This window comes from Talpa occidentalis, unplaced genomic scaffold (assembly GCF_014898055.3).
Source record: "Talpa occidentalis isolate TD23 unplaced genomic scaffold, MPIMG_talOcc4v2.1 talOcc4.7, whole genome shotgun sequence".
Taxonomy (NCBI): domain Eukaryota; kingdom Metazoa; phylum Chordata; class Mammalia; order Eulipotyphla; family Talpidae; genus Talpa; species Talpa occidentalis.
The window spans coordinates 28875972-28888968 of NW_023605083.1; the positions used below are offsets into that span (position 1 = coordinate 28875972).

Here is a 12997-nt window from a genome sequence, read left to right on the forward strand (position 1 = left end):
CCACCGGGGAGGCCCATTTCTCAGATATTCTTGATTAAGATCTAGTGGGATCTCTCACCAGGGCAAAGATGTGCTATTAGGAATATATTACAGCATAATTTCTTGGCTTTAATTCTTTATTATTGTCCTAAGATAAGATTAGTTCTAGAATGTTTGATAGTGAGAATTTTGTCAAGTATGAGAAAGGGGTGAAGCCTTATCACTGCTCAGAGACTGACTAGGCACTGGGATGAGTAAAAGTACTGAAAAGGAGTTTGAAGTTGAGAGACATAATCATAGTAATAAGGTAAATTTATTTTGAAGTTGGAAACAGATAACTCTGGCTGCAAACTACCCTGCCCAAACATTCAGATACTAGTTTCGGCTATTTTTATCAATGCCTTGAATACCCACTTTACCTAAATATTGAACAATCACCAATGATTTACCTGTAACCCATAGGATTTCTGGAGAGGGTAATTGCCATTCCTTTATGGATCCTCTGGCCAGAATTGGTAACATTCCTACTACAGCCTATCAAAGCTTTGTTTTGATCAGTGAGCTGAGTCAATCTTGTGATGAATATAACACATGCTAGACAGTGACGAATTCTATTACTATTGATCACTGACCTTGAAGAACTCTGGGGTTATGTGATATTTGCCACTGTGTAATTTATCATTTATGTAACATAATAATTCTATTTCTGTTCTCCTTATTTATATGCCCAATAATACAATGTCATTTGGGGACACAAGGAGGTGAGTTAAGGGTAATTTAGAAGGTTTTTGGCATTTTGGAGAGTGGCATGGTGGGGTGACTTCTAAGAACAGTGGCTTCCCAAGAGACCTAAAATGATACCCTGGGTCTGTGCCCAGGTTGGCACCTTATTAGTCAAAGTACAAGACACTTACCTGGCAATTCAGGTAAAACAGAAACACAATAACCTGCTTTGCCTTTATTATTCAGAGGCATTCCAAAGTGCATGCATTTTTAGAAGCCTTGTCTTTTATGGTTTAAGTAAAGCATTTTTTGACATTTCATTAAGTCAAGCCTCAGCAGCTCAACTTGCTGATTTTGTTGATTCCGTTTTCCAGTACTCAAACATCTCCTTTGTACATTCTTTAAAGTTGAATGCAAGCGAGTCAAAACAGATAAAAGCACACAATATGAATTTGAGACTCTTTGATGGCTGGCTGCGGATGCCAAGTCTGAGAAAGATCCTTTGCAGTAACTAAGCTACTAAAGACTACTAAAATGAAGCAAACCGAGGCTGATATTTTGGAAGGATCAAGGGAAAACTTCCCATTCCAAGAGAAGATATGTTGGTTTAACACAAAAACTCAATTTTCAGTCCTATGAAAGGAGCAAGGTGTCAATAAGCTGTACTCCTCAGCCCTGGACCAGGGAGGGAGCACCAGGACCAGGGCACCAGGAGAGACAAGAACTTTATGGCCAAAGGAAGGTCTACCTTAAAGACAACTGCTGTCCACCCCTGACTTTGCCAGCCCACAAGTCTCTCCCCTCCTTTTCTTCTGCTGTTTCTACCTGTGGGGAAGAAGTTCAGGCAGTGATGCTCTAGGGGGTCTTTTCCTGGGAAACAGACTCTGTTCCCAATTGAGAGAAGTGCCTTTTATTGTGGCTTCTTATGGGATCTGGGGTTCAGAGCTCTAGACTGAGCAGAAAAGAGTCACCTCTTTTGTTTTCTTCCTTGATGCCCAACCAGAAAGAATGCTGACTTCATTTCTGGTGCCTTCCTAGGATGTATGCAACGACAAGACCATTCAGATGTGACAGAGGAGCTGCGATTCACTTTGGGATTCTTTCTTCTACCTGGTGGACCAATCCAACTGAGTGTCTACATTTAAGTCCAGGTAGGAAGAAAGATTTTGCACTTCTAGCTTAGCAATGAAAAGTATGACCAATACAGTCTGTAAGCCTTGGTTCTAATCCCAACTTTGCAACAAATAAGCTAGGTAATTTTGGGTAATTCGATTGCTCTGAGCCTCAGCTTCCTCATCTGTAAAATGGGGTAATAAAGCGTACCTACCTTGTGGGATTGGGGAGTCCATGAGTAAGTGCATGTCAAACTTTTAGCACTGTTATAACAATGCTATCAAACATTTATCAAGAATTGCTGTGGGCCAGGCCCCAGTCTGTATATGTATACTCTGAGCTTGCCAAAGTTGTTATTCCCACAATCCTCTGCCCAAGGTCCCACAGTGAGTAGGTGATGGGGTAGGAGTCTGGCTCCAGAGTGTCTAGTGTTTACTACTCTGCTGAAGTTTTCAACAAAGATTCAGATTACTATTGCCGTGTTTTTGGGAATGATCAAAATACTATTTCCTAGCCTCGATGGGCTTCAGAGACCAAAACTAATGTAAGATCTTTTGGGAAGATTCCATCTAATCCTAGCAGACAGGCAGGGGTGTGCACCAATTTTTAAAGAATCCTGGAACCCAAAACAAAGGTTGACTTCTGAGTTAAATCCTGTGAGTTACTGTTCAACTAGAGAGTCACCCAGTGCATATGCCTGCTGCACTTGGGGCTGAGGTTGTGCCTGAAAACAGACCTTTAGGCAGGACCTCCTGCAGGGAACATTGTCTCTCTGGGGGAAGCATACTCCGCAGGGTAAGGCCACGAGGACAGCTCTGCACAGGCATTTTGTCACCCGAGCAAAACCAAGTTTTATTTTCTCCCCTTACAGCTTCTTCTGGCCACCACAGTCATTGGTGAGAGTGATGTAGAGGGTGGGGAATATCAAGGGAGCTTGATGTCTCCAAAGCTCTGAAGCCTTGTTTGTCCCTTTAACAGTCTGTGATATTTTTAGGCTTTGGATACAGTCCAGCGGCAGTCACGCTGCTCAGGCGGGGGTTGTGGGAAGCGGTCCCATGCCCAGCTGCCCCACTCCCCTGCAGAACAAAGCATCCATGCTCTATAATTATACCAGGAAGGGCTAATAAAAGCCTTCCATACAAACCTCAAAATTCAATTAGTCCTGCATTTGTGAGCCTGACCCCAAAGACAGATAAAGACTTAGCTTTTGATCAGCAGAGCCGTTCCAGAAAAGCTGGCTGCTCCCAAATCATGGATTCCCTTTCCTTCTTTGCATGCTGAGCCTGCCTGGTTGTTTCAGAAGCATTACCTGTTTGGAAAATTTAGGGTGCCTTGCTTTTGAATTTCATTGGGTTGGCCTGAATCATTGATGCTGGCTGAAGGATTCCACGTGAAATTAGTCCCTATGGTATTGGTACTTGTGCACACAGCAGACACTTTTATAGTACCATGATCTCAAAACTTAAATGAAAGCACTGGCTGGGAGGTTGACTCAAGATTTGGAGGATCTCAAGTTGTATCAACAGGACAAGTGGATTAGGGATTCTAATCTGTGGACAATAGCTGCGTTCCTTGTTCAGGTTTTTTTTTTTTTTTTTTCTCTTACTGTCAGTTCCATGTCCTCTTCATCTTTTTCCTTTGAGGGCTTCTCTGGTTCTTCTGGCTCCTTCTCTTGAAGATGGATTTCCTGGGCCTGAGACATGTAGGGCATGTCATCTTTGTTCTTGAACTCCAAGCTGAGAATTGAAGGAGGAAGTAGAATTCCCAGAATTACCTAAAGTAATAATAATGATAATAATAATAATCACATTTAAAGGATTAAGATCAGGGTGGTTGCTTAGAATCAGAGGGCTGGGGTGTGGTGAGTGTGAGGGTGCACATGTATGTGCACCAGGGGTGCTGTGTGGCTCTGTGAGGACCTGCTGAGCTGACTAACTAGACACGTTCATGCTTAGAAGGTCACTTCTGCCCATCTGGGGATGCTAACGCACAGTAGCTCAGTCTGATTTTGGAGGAAAAAGTATCTTACCCAATTAAAACCCATGTTGCCTGGGGAATTGAGGCAAAGGAGAGATTCTACCCATGGCAAAAGTGGGAAAGCATTTAGATTCCCGTTTAATCATTAGAGAGCACTTAACTGTGAAATCAATTTATATGTATGTCCACTGGCATTTATTTGCTAATGTGTCAAATGGAGTTGATCATGTGTCATCGGGTTATCTCTAAAAAACACTGTCTTAAATTGACCTTGAGAAAGTCCTATGGGAAAGCATGCTGTTCATTTGACACCCTCCCCTGCATTTACACACACACACACACACACACTCAGCTCATGCTCTGTATTCTCACTGTGATAATGCCCCTGCACAAATACCCCCAAGGGTCCAGCTCGATATTTCTCTCCTGTACAGACAATTTGCTTAAGTTTCCAGGTGATGATGGTATAAATGCACTGCTCTTTCTCACCAGAAGCCAGTTTCTTTCTCCCTTGGCCAGGAAATGAGTGCTTTTCTGAATGATGACAATGATACCTGACTTGTGCCCCCTAAATTTTCCACTTCCTCCTTTAATCCTACAATGGTTCTGTTGTATGAGGCTTCTGAATATGCAATTTTTGAAGAAACTGAACAAAGTGAGGAACTAAGAGAGCTCCCAAAATAAAAATAATGTCAAAATGATCCCCAAATAAGAGGTGGGCGTGGCCAATGCTTGAACCCCACAGGGTCTGAGAGCAGCTAAGAGAAGAGGAGAGAGGTGACTCTGACCCCAGCATGCCTGGCAGGCCCGGAGGCTCAGGTGGCATCCTGGCATCCTTCAGGGGATGTGACACCCTGTCCTGGGAGCTGAGAGGAGGGCTGGGTGGTCACTAGCAGAGCGGCTATGGAATGCCCACAACCCATTTCTTTAGGCCTTACTGTGACTAGGGGCCAAAAGCCCCTGGGAAGGGTCATGGGGAGGGGGTGCTGGTTTAGTCAGGGGGCCTCAGCGATTGCATTGGTCTTGTGGCCCTTCTGCTTTGGGTTGACCTCACATTTACCCAGATCAGGTAGTGCTTCGTAAATTTGAGCCTTGCTTCAGCTGTGACAGCCATGTACTCTAAACAAGTATTTGAAATCATTCTTCCAATCTTCCCTATCCCATTTTTTTCTGTCTTTCTGTTACTTCTTTCAATTTAGTGTTTTCATTAAATAGCATTGAAAAAGACCCCACAAAAATGCAAGTAAACATAGAGCTTCCATATGATCCAGCAATTCCACTCCTAAGTATTTACCCAAAGGACACAGAAACATCAATTCCAAAGAGCACCTGCACCCCTATGTTTATAGCAGCACTGTTTACAATAGCTAAGCTTTGGAAACAGCACAAATGCCCAAAAATAGATGACTGGATCAAGAAGATGTGGTACATATATACCATGGAATATTACTCAGCATTCAAAAAAGATAAACACATGCAATTTGCAGCAACATGGATGGCGCTGGAAGGGATCATGCTCAGCGAAATAAGCCAGAAAGAAAAAGAAAAATACCGGATGGTCTCACTCATAGCAGGAATCTAGAAAACTTAAATAAGGGACCAGGAAAATGAATAACTATAAGAAAGTGAAAATCAAAATCAACAAAAATCTATGAACCAGAGACACTTTTGGGGGGGTGGGTGGCGGGAGGGGAGGGATTGGGGTCAAAATGGGGGGGTTGAAATTGTATGGGGAATATAAAAATAAAATTTATTATTAAAAAAAATGCAAGTTACATCATCAACACACAGGTAACCAGTGCAAATGATTTACCATGTGTCCTTCCTGGCTTTTTATTTTTCGTTAATTATATTTATATATATTTATATAACTACACATGCACTCACTCAAAAAAAATGGGCTTACATTATGCATACTAGTCTGCAACTTGTCGTGCTTGACTTAAGAGTAGATCAGGATTTTTAACAATGTCTTTACATATATTGTATCTCATTTTTATTCCAATCAAAACATTTTCCCCAGTATAGCTGATAAGAGCCAATGTCTCTTCATGGCAGGGTACACAGAAGGGACAGGACATTCAGGCTGGCACAGAGGTGAAAGGCTGCCTAAGTTAGTGGCTCCTGGGGCACAACAAATGCTACCTGTGTGACCATCACCTTTGGAGCTTCTGACAAGTATTCATGTTTACATACCATTGCTAGTGGTTCTGGTTTTGCTGAATTGGGGGAGACCTTAGCTTCTATATGAAAAAAATCCTGATATACAGAAGATTCTGATGCACAGTTGGGGTTTAGAACTACCTTCTGAGATAAGAGAATGCCTAACCCCACTGCAGCTTTGGCTTGGAACATTCCAACCAGCCCTCCAGCCTTTATAGCCCACAGGGCCTGCTGGGCGCGCTGACCTTGAGGCCTGAGTTCTTGCGCATCCGTAGGCGGCCCATCCACATGTCTGTGAGCAACATCTGGCTGCACGTGTGGGCAATGAAGTCACGGTGCTTGGCAGCCACAGCCAGCTGCAAGCATGTGGCATTGCTCCAGTTCTTCAGTTCATACGTCAGTAGTTTCATGGCCAGCTGCTCGTCCTGTTTATATGACTGGTCGAGGAGCTCCACAGCCAGTTGACCAAAGTCCCTGAAAGAGAGAATGTGAGGGGTCATCTTTTTGGCTATCTTGGAGTCTTAGATGATGAAAGTGGGGACCCACTGCCCAAGCCACAAAAGCTAGTTGCCTTGTGGTCCAGTTGTTTCTTACGGGGTCTGGATTGTTCATTCATTGCATCAACTGTGTGCCAGATACCAAGTTCAGAGCTGGGGAGTAAGTGAAAGCATGATCCAAGTACTCAAGGACCCCAATTCAAAGTGTATGAATGGGGTACACTGACCAATAAATCAACAATTAGAGGGGAGTTTGTCTTCTTAAAAGTGACAGACATGAGTCTTGCTGACCACAAGAGACTGATCTTAGACAAGTAACTTCAATTCTGAGTCTCGTGTTCTTTAGCTATAAATATGCATAAAATGAGGACCTACCTCTTGGGACAGTTGAAAGGATGACATGAATCTAAGTACCAGCAATGTGTCTCTGTATCAAACACTGTGCATCATAAACATTAATTATTTGGGTCCACCCTCTGTGTACAGCATCCAGGTGATACTGACTCCCTTTAGCATTTTGGGCAGCTTAGACTCTTTCTATCTGGGCCCACCTTCCCTTCTTTCCCCCCAACCCCAATTCCCTGCCACCCCACCCCATTTTCTGGGCAGGCCAACCTGGAGTTGTGGTTCAGCTCCTGGGAGATGTCGTCAACCATGTCGTTCTCAGAGGCCTCGTGAGCCATGGCTTTGCAGAGCTTACAGGCCACCAGGGCCTTGGCCATGGCCTCCTCCCCGTGCTGCCAGAAGAACAGGGCCATCTTCTGCCGCTTCATCAGGACAGCCCACACCATCAGCTCGTGGAAAGGGAAAGGGAAATGGTTGATCTCAGGGTCGTCTAAGTCAATGTCTACCTCCTCTTCACGCTTCTTGGTTGTCTTTCTTCCTCGCCTCAAGGGAACATCATCCTGTAATTTTAGGGGAAAAACACAGAAGTGGAGTTAGAAATGAATCAATTGAATGGAATGGAATCCAATCAAATTCAATTCAATTCAGTTCAAATAATAGTTATTCTCTATCTACCACTGGCCCAGCTCTGGGGTAGATACAGAAATGAACCAGGCCAGCTGCTGCCTAAAAGAACTCACAAGCTCGTAACACCTGACTTTAAAACAAGTAGGATCAAAACAGGGGAGGGAAGTGCACAGGGACTGTGGTGATGGCACATGGGTGAATTGGTGGTGGGAATTTCACAGGGACTACAGCCGAGATGAGAAAGCATACATTGTACACAAATGAAGAATGATGTAAAAAATATATAAAATAAAAAAATTGCAAATTAAATAAAACAAGTTGTAATAAATGCACAGGTACAATCCTATGGGGACATAGCAGGGTTATATTCTAACTTTCCAAAGTACTTTTTGCAGCTTTCTGCCTGCTTGTGTCTATGCAAGTGTCTTTTCCCCTTCCCTTCCAACAAACTTAACCTTATAGAATATTAAAAAAAAAAACCTACTTTTTAATAGGCTGATTTCTTTTTCTTTTCAGTTTTGTCCATTTTTTCCCTCTATAGGTAGGGCTATTTGTACTTCATGAACAGCACTAGCCTTTCCACTGAAAGGACAAAGGCATCCTAGATTTTTATTTGGATGTATGACAATAACCACATAAACAAAGGGTGGGAAACCAGATCATCTGTCTCGAGTTTCTGCATACCTTCATTAGAGGCATTTGTGAAATGTTTTTAGTCCCTTGGATTTTTTGCCTTTTGTAAACATCCATGAATAGATTTCACTTACTGGAATTTATATGCTTCCTTGGTTTTCAAGTTAGTATTGCAAATAGGATTTATTTTCTTGTTTGCAATGCTAACATAACCTCATGGTAGAATTTTCAAAGCTCCTGTGTGAATGGCCTGGCCTCTCCCTTGATACTGGGAAAATTTTCACCCCCTTGTTTTAGAATCGTGTACTTGTCCTCACACTGAAATGAGTTATGTGTATACACACACATACACACACACTTTAAATTATATAATAAAGAGAATAAATAATTGACACTAATAATTTGAACAAACACTTACCTCCATTCCCAGCAGTTTCAAAGCTTTGGGCTGTTAAAAAAAATGTTATGCACAAAATTAGATCTTTTTTTTTATAGGGTTAAGAAAAGAATCTTTCTATAACTTAACCATGTAATGGGAGCACTCTTTTATAACACATAGATTTTGCTCATTTCACTAAATACAACATCACAGGGGGACCACTTTATAGAAATTCTAAGAGAATTAGGGACTTAGTGATTTTGGTGACTCACATAAAATTAGGAAGCTGGAGAGGCATAATGAGATTGTTTAAGAGCACAGCCTAGGTTTCTTCCATTTTCTTAGAACTATCCTATTTGGTTGAAGCATGTGCTGAGATGAGATTTGGCTGTGGCACTGTGTTAATGTTTACGCTGATGCTGTGAAAGCAATAGTGAATGAAACATAGTCAATCCATGAGATGTTTTTCATATCTATGAAAGACCTCAATTATCCGGAGACTTGGAATATTATTCAGAGACATGTATTTAGACTCCTGATGTGGGCCATCTCTCTGTGAGCAGGGGTGTGTGGGGACAGAAGGACAGGTGCTGACGGTGGCAGAGGGTGCTCAGTGGCATGCAAAGCCACACGATAGCATCAGATCATGCCGGGAATGTGCAAAATAGCCACAGACCAAGATGAAGTGAGACCACTCAGCAAATACCAGAACCTGATCTATATTTAACCAGAGGAGATGCAAAATTATATCTCAGGAGTCAGGAATACCAATTCTGTGTTTTAAGTATTACAGAATGGTTGGGTGCCACCTTGAAAGTTACTGAAGTAAGCAGTAAATCACAGCATTTACATTTCCTCCAAATTTTATTTGACCATTCAAGGAGAAAGAGCTTAAACCCTATCTCTTTTCCTTATTTTCTCTTTCAGCTTCTAAATGACCACCCATTTGAAATTTGCATGATTTTTTCCCATACTTTCTGGTGTTTTCAAAGTTGTCTTCTGGAATCACAAAATACTTTCATAATCAGAAAACAAGCTTTGTTTAAAATAGAAGTCATGCCCACCAACACCAAAGACAGCAGTTTTCCAAAATGTGGTAAACTGTTTAACCTTTGCAGAGGATCCTCTTTGAGATCCTTACAATAAGGCCTGTAAAGTCAAAGCTATTTTCATAATGATGCTAAGATGTGATTTGGCTGTGACAGTGTGTTAATGTTTACACTGATGCTGTGGAAGCAACAGTAAATCAAGCTGTTGGGTATCATAGTAAGAACAAGGCATTTGTTCCTAACTTCACCAGTTGCCCTTAGATTCCACTGTTAGGAATTTGAAGTTCAAAAAACAAGCCAGAGACCTAAAAAGTGATTAGCTTTACTAAATCTCGGCTCTTGATAGTAAATATTGTCTTCATAGTGCTCTGAGGGCTGATATGGGAAGTACCTGATACATGCTTATCTGTGATGGGTTGTCTGGGAGAAAACACTTAGTGATTGTTTCGGCTGAATTATGGCCACTTTGTATGATGGACTAACCACATGAAGGAATGACTGGCAGACAAACTATGATTATTGAGACTTGGACATTTGGCAGACATTTTCAGAAATGAATGAAACAGATTGGTTTCTCATGGAAAATGATACTATTTATTGCCAATGGCAAAATTCAAACTTTCCAAGCAAAAATTAGCAAATTTAGAATTTTGGAATATGTGTATCCTTTCACCCTCGACCTTGAGAGTTTTTCAGCACTTACAGGCTTTTCTGATGAAACTGGTGGTGATATTAATGAATATGAGCTTTGAAATATTATATAATGAAATGCACCAACATTCAGAAAATCAAGGAATCAGTATTTTACAATAACCAATCTATGATGTTACAAGATTCATACAAAATACAAGATATATGAATAGATCTTAACAGAGTAAGAAAAGTTTTCATTGAAGTGGTTTCACATTTCACATTGCAACTAATCCCTAAGAAATCTCAACATATTGCCACTTCTTGCCTTTTGATGCAGAATCAAAAATGAATATAATTATCTGCAAAGATTATGAAAATATTCTTTCCTTTTTGATTTATTTGCCACATGTTTGTGTGTTCTGCTTTTATTTCAACTAAAACAACAAACTGAGTGCAGAAGGAGATATAGTGAATATAGAAGTCTATTAAAGAAAGTAGAACAATGCTACTCTTATCATTAATATTTTAGAATATAGTTTTACAAGCATATTTATGTTAAAAATAATGAGCTTCTTAGGGTTATTTACAATGAATACATATTTTAAGTCTTAATTTTAATTTCTTACATGATAAATACTGATAGATAAAATTCACATAGATAAAGGGTTTGGGGGGGTCCTCAATAATTTTGAAAGGTATAAATAGATGCCAAGAACAAAAGCCTTGAAATAGATCAATTTGAATATCATAACTATTCTGTGATCTTTCAGAATCACTTTCAGCATCAGCTTTTGATTGAATTCCACTTAATGAGGAAAAGAAAGATGTGCATAACCCAATTTGTGCCTTTTTTTTTTTTTTTTTTAAGGTGACTTGATGATGGAGGGAAAAAGAGAGGGACAGCTGCCTTCTCATCTCATCTCCATCTTGGCAACAACAAAGGTATGCCCCAAACCTATGGCACCCCAGCCCTCCCGGAAACCGAGATTTGCTGCGAGCCTCACCCTCTTGGGGCCAAAGAGATTATGGTAGAGGGTCCTGAAGCGCTTGCGCGTGTAGTTGCAGCGGTAGGCGCCGCCCATCAGGTACTCGATCACCAGGCCGATGTCTATCAGGCTGATCCTGTAGTCGGGGGGCAGGTTGCCCTAGCAGAGAAGAAGGAAACAAACAAACAAACAAAAAATCCAAAGACAAGATGGTTTACTAGGGCTTCTATTCCATGTGTTCTGTAAGTATTTTAGAGTAAAAAGAATAATTAAAAAAGAAACATGAATGTATTATTATGCTGGTTAATTAATTCACCTTAAAATAGATCCAACCGAAACCTGGATATTCTCGCTTGGAAAGAAGACATAAGTTAAATAAGAAGGTGCAGTAATCGTCGGCAATAACAGAAAATCAAAATATTTATTCAAGTCTTCAGCTGGGGAGAAAAAAACACCAGTGTAGCAGAAAGAAACACAAGGCTAGACATGGCAAATGCTGTCATTCACCGCCACTAGCATAGCGCTAAGTGCCCGGGGCCCGCCCGCTGCGCCTCTGCCCGGCGCCTGGTCCTCCCTCTTGCTGGTCCTTTACTTCTTCACACAACTAATTGAAGACTCCTTCCAGAAGATCATTGTCATTACCGGGTGGGATATGCTTAGAGCTCAGATCTCCTTTGATACAAAACCTCTATTAACTACTTTTTTAAAACTGGTACTTTCCATATAAAGGAGAGCAGCGTCCAGGAAGGAGAGTCTGATGTCAGGATGAAGTTGCTTAGGAAGGTCCTTGTGTTTCAGAGCAAAGGGAGAGGAATCAGGAATACGTTTTGTCAATGGAATATTTATTTTCCCAGAATTAAGATTGTTTTTTAACATTTTCTTTCAAAGAGAATAGCGCCCTTAAAGACGAAAAGTTAAGCTCTAGCTTCGAAGTGCTGCCACATACGGATGCAAAACCAGAACACTTGTTATTGTCTAGTCTTTGCTGGTGTCTGTTTCAAAAGGAGCTCTGTAGGGTGTAAGGAAAATCCTTGCTTTGTCGAGTAGAGGAAAGATTAGTTCTGAGCATGGGGGAAAGTCCAAAGAGCTGGAGGGTCACCTCTACCTGTTGGGTTCCCTACAGCCGGGCATCCCTAGGCCATGAATGGTGCAGGTGCAGCGTAGGCAGCGCATCACTCCGTGCCCTTAGCGAGGTTTTGGAGAAGCATGAAGGCTTTGCCCTAATGGAGGACCCTCCAGGAGGCTCTGTGATGCATCTGCTGCTCCACAGAAGCGACTGGAGGCCAAGTGGTGTCAGCGTCCCCTGGGAACTGGGGGTGACTCAAAGGTATGAACCCTGTCTTGCTCCAGTGTATGAACTTCTGTGCACTTTATTAGCTCTCTGGATGTTTCTTATACACACCCAAGTTTGTTGAACTGCATGTCTACTAAATAAGGTTCAAGTGGGATTAATTACCCTGCGGAGTTTGGGAGAGGTATAAAGATAATCATTGTCTTTAGGAAATCAGCTCAAGTTGTTTTGCTCAACTGAAAATGGATTTTCAGTTCTCTTTACTCAGCTTTCCTATGATCCACAGCCTCCCTTTGAGGGGCTTTGGGGTTACCGCATCCTATCATCAAACTTAGAACTTTATATTTTTAATTTTTTATTTATCTTTGCATTCCCAGTAATTTTATAGAGCCTGGTGTTTGGTAGGTGTCCAGAGTATCTTTTTTCCCCTCTAAAATGTGAATGAGTGGAACAGTGAAATTAATTGAGATGGTTGGGGCCAGGACTCCGTTGATTTTTTTGTACTGCATTCTCAGTAACAGGGCCAACTAGCTAGTCCATGAGTCACCCTGGCCATGACAACCCCAGCTGGAAATCTGACCTGAGATGTGTGTGTTGCTGTG

General features: G+C 41.6%; 1 protein-coding gene across 11 annotated transcripts in view; it reads right to left on the reverse strand.

The window, feature by feature from the left end:
* The window catches only part of TRPM3 (transient receptor potential cation channel subfamily M member 3), a 512968-nt gene that overhangs the window by 76409 nt on the left and 423562 nt on the right, over positions 1-12997 (reverse strand). For 8 of the 11 annotated variants that reach the window (XM_054689398.1, XM_054689397.1, XM_054689394.1 and 5 more), the window contains 6 exons: positions 11421-11456; positions 11123-11263; positions 8476-8505; positions 7068-7357; positions 6201-6429; positions 3422-3589 (listed from right to left, as the gene is read on the reverse strand). In XM_054689398.1, coding sequence (XP_054545373.1) covers positions 3422-3589; positions 6201-6429; positions 7068-7357; positions 8476-8505; positions 11123-11263; positions 11421-11456 — 894 coding nt within the window. The remainder of the gene's footprint in view (positions 1-3421; positions 3590-6200; positions 6430-7067; positions 7358-8475; positions 8506-11122; positions 11264-11420; positions 11457-12997) is intronic. The other 3 variants (XM_054689399.1, XM_054689395.1, XM_054689392.1) reach the window with 1 other exon arrangement.